Source organism: Panthera uncia, chromosome C2 (assembly GCF_023721935.1).
Source record: "Panthera uncia isolate 11264 chromosome C2, Puncia_PCG_1.0, whole genome shotgun sequence".
NCBI classification, from domain to species: Eukaryota; Metazoa; Chordata; class Mammalia; order Carnivora; family Felidae; genus Panthera; species Panthera uncia.
Genome location: NC_064810.1, coordinates 81,930,371 through 81,945,395, shown reverse-complemented (window position 1 = coordinate 81,945,395; position 15,025 = coordinate 81,930,371). Strand labels below are relative to the sequence as shown.

The 15,025-nt window shown below is 37.5% G+C and overlaps 1 protein-coding gene across 1 annotated transcript in view; it reads right to left on the bottom strand.

Moving 5' to 3' along the window:
- The window catches only part of MCF2L2 (MCF.2 cell line derived transforming sequence-like 2), a 258,201-nt gene that overhangs the window by 149,314 nt on the left and 93,862 nt on the right, over positions 1-15,025 (bottom strand). The window contains exon 6 of the mRNA XM_049628514.1: positions 2,058-2,174. Within this exon, the coding sequence (XP_049484471.1) occupies positions 2,058-2,174 (117 nt within the window). The remainder of the gene's footprint in view (positions 1-2,057; positions 2,175-15,025) is intronic.

The window sequence follows — 15,025 nt, the reverse complement described above, 5'->3', positions numbered from 1 at the left end:
CTTCTTTACTTTGAAGGTCAGTTTCCTTACCTATAAAATAAGGTAATTGAAATAAATGATCTTTAATGTTCTTTTCAGTTCTAATGAGTCTCAATGATCCGACAACCAGAAAGTACACTGTTCCCCCAAAAAAGATCTGTATTTTTTAAAGTTCACCATAATATATTTAACACATGCACACACACTAACCATGGATACAAACTGGGCTTGGGGTGGGAAAGTGTGTGCACATGTCTGTTCATGCTATGTCTTTAAATAATCTATGTTCATGGTTCAGTCTTCTTTACCTCTCTAAGTTTGTAGAGAAGTATTCTAGTCTTTGACATCAAGGGGCATTTGTGTTTTTTCTTTATTTGCTGCAAACTTCTGTTATATCAGAAAAGATCTGAGGCAACTTGGAAAAAAACATTAAGAACATAATAAAACAAAGAATTGGTAGAGAAATCAGAGGAAAAGGGAGAGCTAGCTAGGCAGTAAGGCTGGGTGGGACACTAACTTCTTTTGATTACTAAAGTAATGTAATAAAGTCCTAGGAAGTGAAGAAATGAAGCCTAGAAGCACTCCAGTTCCACTTTTCATACGGTTTAATGAAATTGCAACATAGGATGACCTTGATCACACTTATTTGTGTGTGATATTCTACATAAGCTTCCCTCCGTATCTTTTATATTTAGACCTATTTAGAATAATATGTTTGTGAAGAATGTCACCATTCCTTTTTTTAATTCCTGAGATTCTCTAGGAGTCACAATTACTGTGGTAAAACTCATGAGAAATTTAAAGGGTTCTTGCCCAGGTTCTTTAGGTTTTGGGAAGGGTCATGTCTTCCTTAGAATTACATGGCATACAAAGAAGTGAGGGAAGGATCAGAATCCGTAGTTTTGAAATAAATGTGTTGCTAGGAATGCAATAAATATTGCATATATAATGTGTTGCTAGAAATCTATTTTTGCTTAGTTCTTAAAATTTCCTTTAAAAAAATCACAAAGCTTTACACTCTAAAGGAGAGTGAATTCTCCTTCCAAATTAAATGTAGTTCAGGTGTTCATTGGTTAAATATTGGGCAACATGTTTCCAAAGTGACCAGGTACACAGAGAGGTGGGCTGACACTGTCAGTTGTCACTGGGGTGGTGAAGGAAGCTTCTGACTTGGCTCAGAAAACCCAGTCTTTTCAAGGAGCTAGGGGCTAGAAGAGTGGGGAAAGGGGAATTTATACAGAAACACTTATTATTTGAGTTTCAATCCCACTTTGTTCTTGACATGACTGACCCTTCTAGTTTAGCATGATAACCCTTGCTACGAGTGAGTAGAATGACAAGTAAAATACTACGTCAGGTGCTTTCACACACATTACATCACTTGGTCTCATGTTAAACTTTCAGGCAGTCTGAGGTTTCTCATCATTGGCACTATTGGCATTTGGGCTGGACAATTCTTTGTTGGAGGCTGTCTCATGCATTGTAAGAGGTTTCACGGCATACCTGGCTCCTACCCACTAGATGCCAGTAATACACTTCCTCCCAAGTTATGACTACAAAAAAAGTCTCAGATCGCCCCCAGCTGAAAACCACTGTTAGTTCCATTTTAACAGGGGAGAAAACAAGCTGAAAGAGGTTTAATAACTGACCCAAAGTCAGACAGTAAATAATTGTGACAATAGTCAAATGCAGCTCCTTCTGACTTGGTGGATTTTGATCTGTCTATACATTAGAATCATCTGGGGAGTTGTGTGGAACACTAATGTCTGAGACCCATCCCTGACCAAGCAAATTAACTTCTCCGCTTTAGCATGGTGCTCGTATTTTGCATTCTCCCCAGGTGCATTCTAAATCAAGTTCCCCCAATCCCCCATGCCAGATGATGAAGTGAGGTGAAGGTAGTCAGCAGGACAAGCCCAGCCTTTTCCCTTCCGCCCCATTTCTCCCCTACCTGTGGCTTGGAAAAACCAACCTTCTGTATCTTAGATAGTCATGGGCAATGACTGCCCAACTTTAACTGCCTTGCCTACTGGAAAATAAGGAAAAACAATAAAAAGGGCACATAAGTTGGTACTTACAGTTCGATGATTTATCCACTGACTATGGCGATATTCCAAAGTTCCCCCTAAGTCTTCTGTCAGTTGGCTTTTGTCAATGTAGCCATGAAGGTCAGAGACAGAGTTTAACATAATGATCTATAGGGGAAAAATTAATATATTCCTCACAGATAATTAAACAGTAGCTCATCTAGATTCTGTTGTTATTTAAACAGCACTTGAACTTTGCCTGACCAGGAATTTAATACACAAAGTGTTAATACAAATAGCAGAGAAACATTTTTTTAAATATAATTTACTCTCAAGTTAGCTAACATACAGTATATACACTGTGCTCCTGGCTTTGGGAGTAGATTCCCGTGATTCACCACTTACATACAACACCCAGGGCTCATCCCAATGAGTGCCCTTCTCAATGCCCATCACCCATTTTCCCTCCCCCACCGCCTCCCCCCATCAACCCTCAGTTTGTTCTCTATAGTTAAGAGTCTCTTATTGTTTGCCTCCTCTCTGTAACTATTTTTTTCCCTTCCCTTCCCTCCTGGTCTTCTTTTAAGTTTCTCAAATTCCACATTTGAATGAAAACATATGGTATCTGTCTTTCTCTGACTGCCTTATTTCACTTAGCATAATACTCTCTAGTTCCATCCACATTGTTGCAAATGGCAAGATTTCATTCTTTTTGATTGCTGAGTAATACTCCATTGTATTTATAAACCATGTCTTCTTTATCCATTCGTCAGTTGATGGACATTTGGGCTTTTTCCATACTTTGGCTATTGTTGATAGGGGGGCTATAAACATTGGGTTACATGTGCCCCCATGAATTAGCACTCCTGCATCCTTTGTATAAATTCCTAGTAGCAGCAGAGAAACATTTTATAGCCCCTTTATATTTAATCCCCTTTAGGTGAGGAATACCAAAGGGTTGTACAATCTGTGACAAAATGGTGACTTGGTTCAGGGGACTCAGTTTTAAGCTACTTAGAAGTCGGGTCTTACTCTAGGTGAAGTTTTGTCAAAAGTTCCCAAGCTAAAGCCTACTCTTCAGCCACAAAATCAAGTGCCGTATTGAGACCTAAAATTCTGCAATGAGAAGCCCAATAAGGGGTAGGCTGGTGAATATCAAAATAAAATTAGAATACAGGACCTATTGAGAAGTATGCATTAAAAAGATTTACTACACTGATGCCTCCCGTGAAGAATGTTAATGTGCCCCCAATGTATCCAGTATGGTGGAAATTTGGATGTAATAGGGAGTGGGTTTTTATAAATTAACAATGTGGCTGATGAACAAACCCATGCTGATGAACAAATGCCCACACACCTAGAGGAAGCTGACCCATTCCAAGTTGTCCTTTTTTACTCCACTACAGTGGCTCTGACCAGAACATCATCCTGGCTCTCTGATTCAGGGACCCTCTGCTCACTCCTAAAGAGAAACAAGGACTCCTCACTCCTATTTCTAAAATACGTCCCCTTTAAGCTTTTAACTTAATGACCTTCTATTTCTTCACTCCTTGTTTAATATGTTGAAAACTTGGTCAGAGGACATAAGAATATAGGCTTCCAGGGGCACCTGGCTGGCTCCGTTGATGGAGCATGTGACTCTTGATCTCTGGATTGTGAGTTTGAGCCCCATGTTGGGTGTAGAGATTACTTAAAAATAAAATCTTTTAAAAAAGGATATAGTGTTTCTTCTATTATTATAAAGTATTAGTCAAATGCTAAATCCACTTCAGAACTAAAAAAAAATATGTTAGGGCCCAAAGCCTATAGGTGAAAATAAAAGTGATTTACTCATTCAACAAATATGTATTGAACTTCTAATAACTGCCAGGCTCTGAAGGAGAACACAGCACAACAGGCCCTGCCTCAAGGCACTCATGTTTAGTAGGATTTGGTTACTACATATCACTGTTACCCTGCCTTTCTCCTTTTCTTCTGAAAAGGAGTTTGGGAATTTTACCTATTTACTTTTTTATTTATTTTTATGTTTTTTTAAAGTAAGCTCTACGCCCAATGTGTGGCCCAAACCCACAACCCCAATATCAAGAGTTGCATGCTCCACCAACAGAGCCAGCCAAGCACCCCAGGAGCTTGGGAATTTTAAAAATTACATTTATAAAATGAGAAAAAGTTGGGGGGGGACCTAAATCCATCTATGCCTTTCCCTCCTAAAACTTGTAAACCACTTTTAGGAGTTGCAAAAATATCTTTCTAAAATTAGAAATTATAGGACACAAAACAAGAAATTGCCAATATATTTTGCTTCTTGAGACAACTGCTATGGTAATACTTGGATTTTTTTTATACCAATATGGAACGTTGCATTAGGCAGAAATAACTTTGCCACATAGCCTGGAGTTTTAACAGATCCTGCTAGGCTGCACATTTTCTGTTCCACATAACTGAACAGGAGAGGGAGGCATGTGTTCCATGCTTGCTAGGACTCTGCCATGTCACCTTTAGCTACAGAGGACCAAGAGAAATTTTAAACTGACAGCTAAAAGTGAAAATTAGAAATGAAAGAAAGATATTAGAGAATTCAGTACTGCTAAATATTGATTTGCAAATTGAAAGCAATCCCAATCAAAATTATAGCAGACTTGCTGTAGAAATTGACAAGCTAATTCTAAAATCTATACAGAAGTGCAAAATGTCATTTTGATAAGTGATAAAACCATTTTGAAAATGAATAAAGTTTCAAGACTTACAAACTGCAGTAATAAAGAATGTGTTAATGGCAAAGGGCAGCCAAATAGATCAGTGGGATAGACTAGAGAATTCTGAACTAGACTCATACAAATATGGTCAAGTGATTTTTTAACTCTTTATTTTGAAGTAATTATAGTAGTTATAGTAATTATGAGATAATTAAATAATTATGGGTTCACAGGAATTTGCAAAGACAGTACAGAGAGGTCTCATGTACCTTTCACTGAGTCTCTCCCCTCTATGGCTGCATCTTCATAATTATAGTACAAAACCATATTGATATTGGTGTAATGTGTATGTTTAGCTCTATATCATTGTCTTACATCTGTAGATTTGCATAACCACCAGCACAATCAAGATACATAACCATTTTATCATTACAAAATCTCCCTTGTGCTATCCTTTAAAGTCACACCCCACCCCCAATCATCTCTGAACTTTGGGAAACACTAACCTGACTTTTGACAGAGGTGCAAAGTCAATTCCATGGAGAAATAATTCCATTTTCAACAAATAGTGCTAAGACAACTAGATGTCCATATACAAAAAAAAAAAAAAAAAAAAAAAAAAGGAACCTTAGTTCGCATCTCATACAAAAAATTAACTCAAAAAGCATCAGAGATCTAAATGTAAAACATAAAACTTGGAGAAGAAAACATAAGAGAAAAATCAGGAGAAAATTTTTGGGTTAGGTAAAGAGTCCTGAGATACAACACCAAAAACATAACATATAAAAGAAAAATTGATAAACTGGACTTCGTCCAAATTAAAAGCATTTGCTCTGCAAAAGACACTGTCAGGAGAATGAAAAAGACAACCCACAAACTAGGAGAAAATATTTGCAAATCACGTATCTGACAATGCATTCATATCTACAAAATATAAAGAACTCTTGAAACTCAACAATAAAAAAATACAATTAAAAATGGGCAAGAGAATTACTATTCACCATACTATTGTAAGTCCTAGCCTCAGCAGTCAGACAACACTAAGGAATAAAATGCATCCAAATCGACAAGGAGGAGGTCAAACTTTCACTCTCTGAAGATGACATGATACTCTATATGGAAAACCCAAAAGATTCCACCAAAAAACTGCTAGAACTGATCCATGAATTCAGCAAAGTTGCAGGATATAAAATCAATGCACAGAAATCAGTTGCATTTCTATACACCAATAACGAAGCAATAGAAAGAGAAATCAAGAAACTGATCCCATTTACAATTGTACCAAAAACCATAAAATACCTAGGAATAAACCTAACCAAAGAGGTGAAAAATCTATACACTGAAAACTGTAGAAAGCTTATGAAAGAAATCAAAGAAGAAACAAAAAAATGGGAAAATACTCCATGCTCATGGATTGGAAGAACAAATATTGTTAAAATGTTAAAATTGTTTAAAATTGATACTACCCAAAGCAATCTACATATTCAATGCAATCCCTATCAAAATAACACCAGCATTCTTCACCGAGCTAGAACAAACAGTCCTGAAATTTGTACGGAACCACAAAAGACCCTGAATAGTCAAAGCAATCCTGAAAAAGAAAAACAAAGCTGGAAGTATCACAATCCTGGACTTCAAGATGTATTACAAAGCTGTAATCATCAAGACAGTATGGTACTGGCACAAAAACAGACACTCGGATCAATGGAACAGAATAGAGAACCCAGAAATGGACCCACAAACGTATGGCCAACTAGTCTTTGACAAAGCAGGAAAGAATAGCCAATGGAATAAAGACAGTCTCTTCAGCAAGTGGTGCTGGGAAAACTGGACAGCAACATGCAGAAAAAATGAACCTGGACCACTTTCTTACACCAGACACAAAAATAAACTCAAAATGGATGAAAGACCTCAATGTAAGACAGGAAGCCATCAAAATCCTCGAGGAGAAAGCAGGCAAAAAACCTCTTTGACCTCAGCCATCGCAACTTCTTACTCAACACGTCTCCAGAGGCAAGGGAAACAAAAGCAAACATGAACTATTGGAACCTCATCAAAATAAAAAGCTTCTGCACAGTGAAGGGAACAATCAGCAAAACTAAAAGGCAACCAACGGAATGGAAGAAGATATTTGCAGATGACATATCAGATAAAGGGTTAGTATCCAAAATCTATGAAGATATTATCAAACTCAACACCCAAAAAGCAAATAATCCGGTGAAGAACTGGGCAAAAGACATGAATAGACACTTTTCCAAAGAAGACATCCAGATGGCCAACAGACACATGAAATGATGCTCAACGTCACTCATTATCAGGGAAATACAAATCAAAACCCCAATGAGATACCACTTAACACTTGTCAAAATGGCTAACATTAACAACTCAGGCAACAACAGATGTTAGCAAGGATGCAGAGAGAGAAGATCTCTCTTGCACTGCTGGTGGGAATGCAAACTGGTGCAGCCACTTTGGAAAACAGTATGGAGGTTCCTTAAAAAATTAAAACTAGTACTACCCTACGACCCAGCAATTGCACTACTAGGTATTTACCCAAGGGATACAGGTGTGCTATTTTGAAGGGACACATGCACCCCAATGTTTATAGCACTGCTATTGACAATAGCCAAAGTATGGAAAGAGCCCAAATGTCCATGAACAGATTAATGGATAAGGAAGATGTGGTATATGTATGTGTGTGTGTGTATATATATATATATATATCCCCACACACAATGGAGTATTACTTGCAATCATAAAGAATGAAATCTTTCCACTTGCAACAACTTGGGTGGAACTAGAGGGTATTATGCTAAGTGAAATTAGTCAGTCAGAGAAAGACAAATATCACATTACTTCACAAATCCTGGAAAGAAAAGTTTTTTAAAAAATGGGCAAGAGGACTTCTGACAAAATGGTGGAGTAGGAAGATTCTGAGCTCACCTCATCCCACAGACACACCTAGGTAATAACATCAGTGTACCTGACACAGAAAACCCAAAGACTGTCAGAATAGACTTTCCACAATAGAGAGGAGGCCACACAGAAGGAGCTAGGAGGGGCAGAGATGCAACTGGGAACCAAACTTCCCAGGGGAGTTAACCACTTCACTCAGATGTGAAATTTAAGATACAAAACAGATGAACATAAGGGAAGGAAAGCAAAAATAAGATAAAAGCAGGAAGGGAGACAAAACAGAGGCGACTCTTAAATGTAGAGAACAAACTGAGAGTTGTTGGAGGGGTGGTGGGTGGGGGGATGGGCTAAATGGGTAAGGGGCATTAAGGAAGACACTTGATGGAATGAGCACTGGGTGTTATACACAGGGGATGAATCACTAGATTCTACTCTTTTTTTTTTTAATTTTTTTTTAATTTTTGAGAGAGAGACAGAGTGTGAGCTCGGGAAGGGCAGAGAGAGAGGGAGATGCAGAATCCAAAGCAGGCTCTACGCTCTGAGCTGTCAGCAAGGAGCCCGACGCAGGGCTCAAATTCATGAACCATGAGACCATGACCTGAACTAAAGTCCGGCACTCAACCAACTGAACCACCCAGGCGCCCCTGGATTCTACTCTTGAAATCGTTATTGCACTACATGCTAACTAACTTGGATGTAAATAAAATAAAATAAAATAAAATAAAACAAAACAAAACAAAACAATAAAATAAAATAAAATAAAATAAAATAAAAATAAAAAAACAGAGAAAGAGGAAAACCATAAGAGACTCCTAACTATAGAGAACAAACTGATGGTTGCTGGAGGGGAGGTGGGTTGAGAGAATGGACTAAATGAGTGATTGGCAGTAAGGAGGGCACTTGTGATGAGCACTCGGTGTTATATGTAAGTGATGAATCACTAAATTCTACTTTTGAAACAAATACTACACTATATGTTAATTAACTTGAATTTAAATAAAGTCCTGGAAAGAAATTTTTTTAAAAAAATGGGCAAGAGAACTTCTGAAAAAATGGTGGAGTAGGAAGATTCTAAGCTCACCTTGTCCCACAGACACACCTAGATAACAGCCACATCAGTGTACCTAGCACAGAAAACCCAAAGACTGTCAGAATGGACTTTCCACAGTTAATAGAGAGGAGGCCACATAGAAGGAGGTAGGAGGGGCAGAGATGCAACTGGGAACCAAATTTCCCAGGGGAGTCAACCACAATCAGCAGCAACACCATGAGCATGGAGAAGAAAGAGGACCAGACCCCATACCAGGCACCCCAAACATAGGGCACCTGAACTGGGAAGAAAAGTCCTAGAATATTTGGCTTTGAAAAACAATGGGGCTTAACTTTGTGACTTTGTACAATCAGTAAGGGTTAATTCCAGGTACTTTAAAAATTAGCAGGCTTGGCTCCGGGAGAGACAGAGGGCAAAAGGAAACAGAGTCCCTACCCTTTAAAGAGCCATCAAACCAACAACCCAGCTGAGATACAGTACAGAAAAGCAACTGGGGTATATGGGAAGGAGATTTATTTAGTAATTTCCCTGCACTGGAGGGGGAAGGATCTATAGGTGACTTTTCCTAGAACAAAAGACCTGGTGGGTGCCATCTCCCCAACCCCTACCCCAGCCAAGATAGCCAGACACCTATGGGAACCAGCTCAAACACTCCTCCATAGCTTGCTAATACCACACATGCCACTCCTGCATTCTCCTGCAGATCCACCTAATCCAACCTACCTCACTCCACAGGCATCCCTCCAAAATGGCTCCTGCCATGACACATCCTGCAAGCAACCCCTAGCAGGGACCAATGCCACACCAAAGTGACTCCTGCCCTGGGGAGAGGGGAAGATAACTACACATATTAGTGTGACTACAGTCCCAGCAGATGGGACTGGGGGCAGATATCTGGTTTGACAGTCCCACCCACCAACCACCCTCTCAGGGGCTCTCACAGGACCTCTTCATAAGGCTACTACTTCAGAAGCAAGAAACTTAGCTGACTTTCCTAACACATAGAAACACACCCAGGGAGTTAGATAAAATAAAGAGATAGGATTATGTCCCAAATGAAAGAACGGAACAAAACCACCTCAAAAGAGTTAAATGAAACAGAGATAAATAATATGCCTAATAAGAAAATCAAAGTAATGGTCATAAAAATACTAACTGTACTTGAGAAAAGAGTGGAGGATCTCACTGATATACTTAACAAAGAGATAGAAAATATCAATGAGAACCAACCAGAGAAGATCCTGGGTGGCTCAGTCGGTTAAGCATCCGACTCTTGGTTTCAGCTCAGGTCATGATCTCAGGTTTGTGGGTTCAAGCCCCATGTCAAGATTGTCTCTCTCTCCCTCTCTCTCTGCCCCTCCCCACTCACTCTCTCTGTCTCTGTCTCAAAATAAATAAATAAACTTAAAAAATAAAAATAAAAAAAGAAAGAACCAATCAGAGATGAAGAACTAAATAACTAAAATTAAAAACACACTAGAGGAGGGGTGCCTGGGTGGCTCAGTCAGTTAAGCATCTGACTTCAGCTCAGGTCATGATCTCACAGCTCATGAATTTGAGCTCTGCATCGGGCTCTGTGCTGACAGCTCAGAGTCTGGAGCCTGCTTCAGATTCTGTGTCTCCATCTCTCTGCCCTTACCCTGCTCATTCTCTCTCTCTCAAAAATAAATAAACATTAAAAAAATTTTAATATACTAGAGGTTATCAATAGCAAATCAGAGAAGGCAAAAGAACAGATGAATGATCTGGAACACAGAGTAATAGAAAGCAACCAAGCTCAATAGCAAAAAGGAAAAAGAATAATAAAAGCTGAGAATAGCTTAAGGAAACTTAGTGACATCATTAAGCAAAATAATATTAGCATTATATGGATCCCAGAAGGAGAAAAGAGAGAGAAGGATGCAGAAAATTTATTTGAAGAAATAATAGCTGAAAACTCCCTAAATCTGAGGAAGGAAACAAAAACCCAGATGTAAGAGGCATGGAGAGCCCCCCAACAAAAATCAACCCAAAGAGGTCTACACCAAGACATATATTAATTAAAATGGCAAAAAGTAGTGACAAAGAAAGAATTTTAAAGGCAGAAAGAGTAAAGAAAACACTTATATACAAGGGAAACTCCATAAGACTATCAGCTTGTTTTTCAGCAGAAAAGCAGGCCAGAAGGCAGTGGCATGATATATTCAAAGTAATGAAGGAAAAAAATCTACAACTAAGAATACTCTATCCAGCAAAAGTACCATTCAGAACATAAGGAAAGATAAGAGTTTCCCAGAAAAACAAAAGTTAAAGGAATTCATCACCACTAACCCAGTCTTATAAGAAACATTAAAGGAAATTCTTTGAGTGGAAGGAAAAGGCCATAATTAGGAGTAAGAAAATTATGAAGGGAAAATATTTCACAAGTAAATGCAAACATAATAAAAGTAGTAGATGAATCACTTATAAAACCAGTATGGATGTTAAAACAAAAAAGCAGTAAAATCAATAATATCTACAGAAATCAGTCAAGGCATTCACAAAATAGAAGGATGTAAATTATAACAATTTTTACATAGAATGTGGAAGGTGGGGGAGTAAAAATGTAGTGCTTTTAGAATGGGTTCAAACTTAAGTGACCAACAACTTCATATAGACTGCTCTATGCATAAGATGTTATCTATGAACCTAATGGTAACCACAATCGCACACACACACACACACACACACACACACACGCACCTGTAATAGACACACAAAAAATAAAGAGGATGGAATCCAAGCATATCAATAAAGAAAGCCATCAAACCACAAGGGAAGAGAGCAATTAAAGAAGAAAGGAATAGAGAAGAACTACAAAAACAACTGTAAACCACACAGCAAAATGGCAATAAGTATGTATCTATTAACTATTACTTTGAATATAAATGGACTAAATCCTCCAATCAAAAGACATAGGTTGACTGAATGGATAAAGAAGCAAAACTTATCTAAATGCTGCCTATAGGAGACTCATTTCAGAACTAAAATCATAGGCAGATTGAAAATGAAGGGATGGAAAAACAATTCCCATGCAAATGGAAGTGAAAAGAAAGCTGGGGTACCAATAATTATATCAGGCAAAATAAACTTTAAAACAGACTGTAACAAGAGACAAAGAAGGACATAATGATAAAGGGTACAATCCAATAAGATGATATAACATTGTAAATATTTAGGCACCCAACATGAAAGCACCTAAGTACATACAGCAATTATTAACAGATATAAAGGAAGAAATCGATAGTAATACAATAATAACAGGGGATTTCAACACCCCACCTAGATCAATGGATAGATCATTCAGACAAAAAGCAACAAGGAAACAGTGGGTTCAAATGACACATTGGACCAGATACATTCAAAATATTCCATCCCAAAACAGCAGAATACATTCTTTTCAAATGCATAAGGAACATTCTCCAGAATAGATCACGTTAGCCACAAAATAAATCTCAATAAATTCAAAAAGACTGAAATCGTATCATGTATCTTTTCTGACCATAATGGTATGAAACTAGAAATCAATCACAAGAAAAAATTTGGAAAGAACACAAATACATGCAGGCTAAATAAACTGCTACTGAACAATGGATAGGCCAACCAAGAAGCCAAAGAGGAAATCAAAAAATACATGGGGACAAACAGAAATGAAACTATAACAGTCCAAATCTTTGGGATGCAGAAAAGCTGTTCCAAGAGAGAAGATTATAGTAATACCTCAAGAAACAAGAAAAGTCTCAAATAAACCTTACACAAAAGGAGTTGGAAAAAGGACAAAGTCAGTAGAAGAAAGGAAATAATGATGAGAGCAGAAATAAATGAAATGGAGACAAAAAACAACAACAACAGAACAGAACAATAAATGAAATGAGGAGTGGTTCTTTGAAAAAAAATAATCAAAATTGTTAAACTTTTAGCCAGACTTGGGGCACCTGGCTGGCTCAGTTGGAAGAACATGTGACTCTTGATAATAGGATCATGACTTTAAGTCCCATATTGCATGAAGAGAAATAAACATTAAAAAAAAACCCTTTTACCCAGGCTGGTCAAAGAAAGAGATAAAGAAGACTCAAATAAATAAATAAAATTAGAAATGAAGGAGGAGCGGGGCACCTGGGTGGCTCAGTCGGTTAAGTGTCTGACTCCTGGTTTCAGCTCAGTTCATGATCTTGCAGTTCCTGTGTTCAAGCCCTGCATCAGGCTCTGCACTGATGGCATGGGGCCAGCTTGGGATTCTCTCTCTGCCCCTCCCCTGCTCATGCACACTCTCTCTCTCAAAATAAATAAATAAACATTAAAAGAAAAGAAATGAAGGAGGAGAAATAGCAACTAACACCACAGAAATAACAAAATATTATAAGAGAATTTATTTAAAAAAATATATGCCAAAAAATTGAACAACCTAGAAAAAAAAACAGATAAATTCCTAGAAACATATAACCTTCCAAAATTGAATCAGGAAGAAATAGAAATTTCGAATAGACCAATTACTAACAATGAATTGAATAGCAATTAAAAAAAAAATCCCAGGGCACCTGGGTGGCTCAGTTGGTTAAACATCCAACTTCAGCTCAGGTCATGATCTCACAGCTCATGAATTCGAGCCCTGCATCAGGTTCTGTGCTGACAGCTCAGAGCCTACAGCCTGCTTCTGATTCTGTGTCTTCATCTCTCTCTCTCTGCCCCTCCCCCCTCTCAAAAATAAATAAACATTAAAAAAATTTTTTTTAATACCAACAAAGAAAAGCCCAGGACCAGATGGCTTCACAGGTGAATTCTACCGAACGTGTAAAGAAGAGGTAATACTGATTCTTCTCAAACTATTCCAAAAGACAAAAGAAGAAAGAAAGGCTACAAATTCATTCTATGAGACCGCCATTACCCTGATACCAAAACCAGATAAAGACATTACCAAAAAAAAAAAAAAAAAAAAGGAGAACTACAAACCAATACTCCTGATGAACACAGATTCAAAAACCCTCAACAAAATATTAGTAAACTGAATCCAACATTACATTTTAAAAGGTTATTCACCTACAATCAAGTGGGATTTATTCTGGGGATGCAAGAGTGGTTCAATATTCCCAAATCAAGCAACATGATATATCACATTAACAAGAGAAAAGATAAAAACCCTATGATCACTTCAATAGATGCAGAAAAAGCATCTGACAACATACAACACACATTCATGATAAAAACTCTTAACAAAGTGGGTTTAGAGGGAACATACCTCAACATAATAAAGGTCATTTATGAAACATCCACAGCTAACATCATACTTAGTGGGGAAAAACTGACAGCTTTTCTCTAACATTAGGAACAAGAGAAAGATGTCTAGTCTCACCACTTTTACTCAGCATAGTACTAGAAGTCCTAGCCACAGCAATCAGACAAGAAAAGGAAATAAATGGCATCCAAATTGGTAAGGAAAAAGTAAAACTTTCACTATTTACAGATGACATGATACTATACAGAGAAAACCCTGAAGTTACCACCAAAAAACCACTAGAAATAATAAATGAATTCAATATGGTCACAGGATGCAAAATCAATATACAAAAATCTGTTGCATTTCTACACACTAATAATGAAGTAGCAGAAAGAAAAATTGGTAAAACCATCCCATTTATAATTGTACCAAAAATAATAAAATACCTGGGAATAGACTTAACCAAGGAGGTGAAAGACCTGTACTCTGAAAACTATAAACCACTGATGAAAGAAATTAAAGATGACACAAATGGAAAGATATTCCATGTTCATGGATTGAAGAACCAATATTATTAACAGGTCCATATCAAAATACCAGTAACATTTTTCACAGAACTATAACAAATAATCCTAAAATTTGGATGGAACCACAAACGACCCCAGAGAGTCAAAGCAATCTTGATAAAGAACAAAGCTAGAGGTATCACAATCACAGATTTACTACAAAGCTGTAGTAATCAAACACTATGGTATTGGCACAAAAACAGATGCATAGGTCAACAGAACAAAGTAGAGTTCAAAAATAAAACCACAATTATATAGTCAATTAATCTATCACAAAGGAGGCAAGAATAAAGAATGGGAGAAAAAGTCTCTTCAACAAATAGTATGGGAAAACTGGACAGCTACATGCAAAAAAATGAAACTGGTCCACTGCCTTACACGATACACAAAAATAAACTCAAAAATGGATCAAAGACCTAAATGTGAGACCTGAACCCATAAAATTCCTAACAGAAAACATAGGCAATAATTTCTTTCACATCAACCACAGAAACGTTTTTCTAGATATGTCTCCTGAGGCAAGGGAAACAAAAGCAAAATTAAACTATCGGGACTGT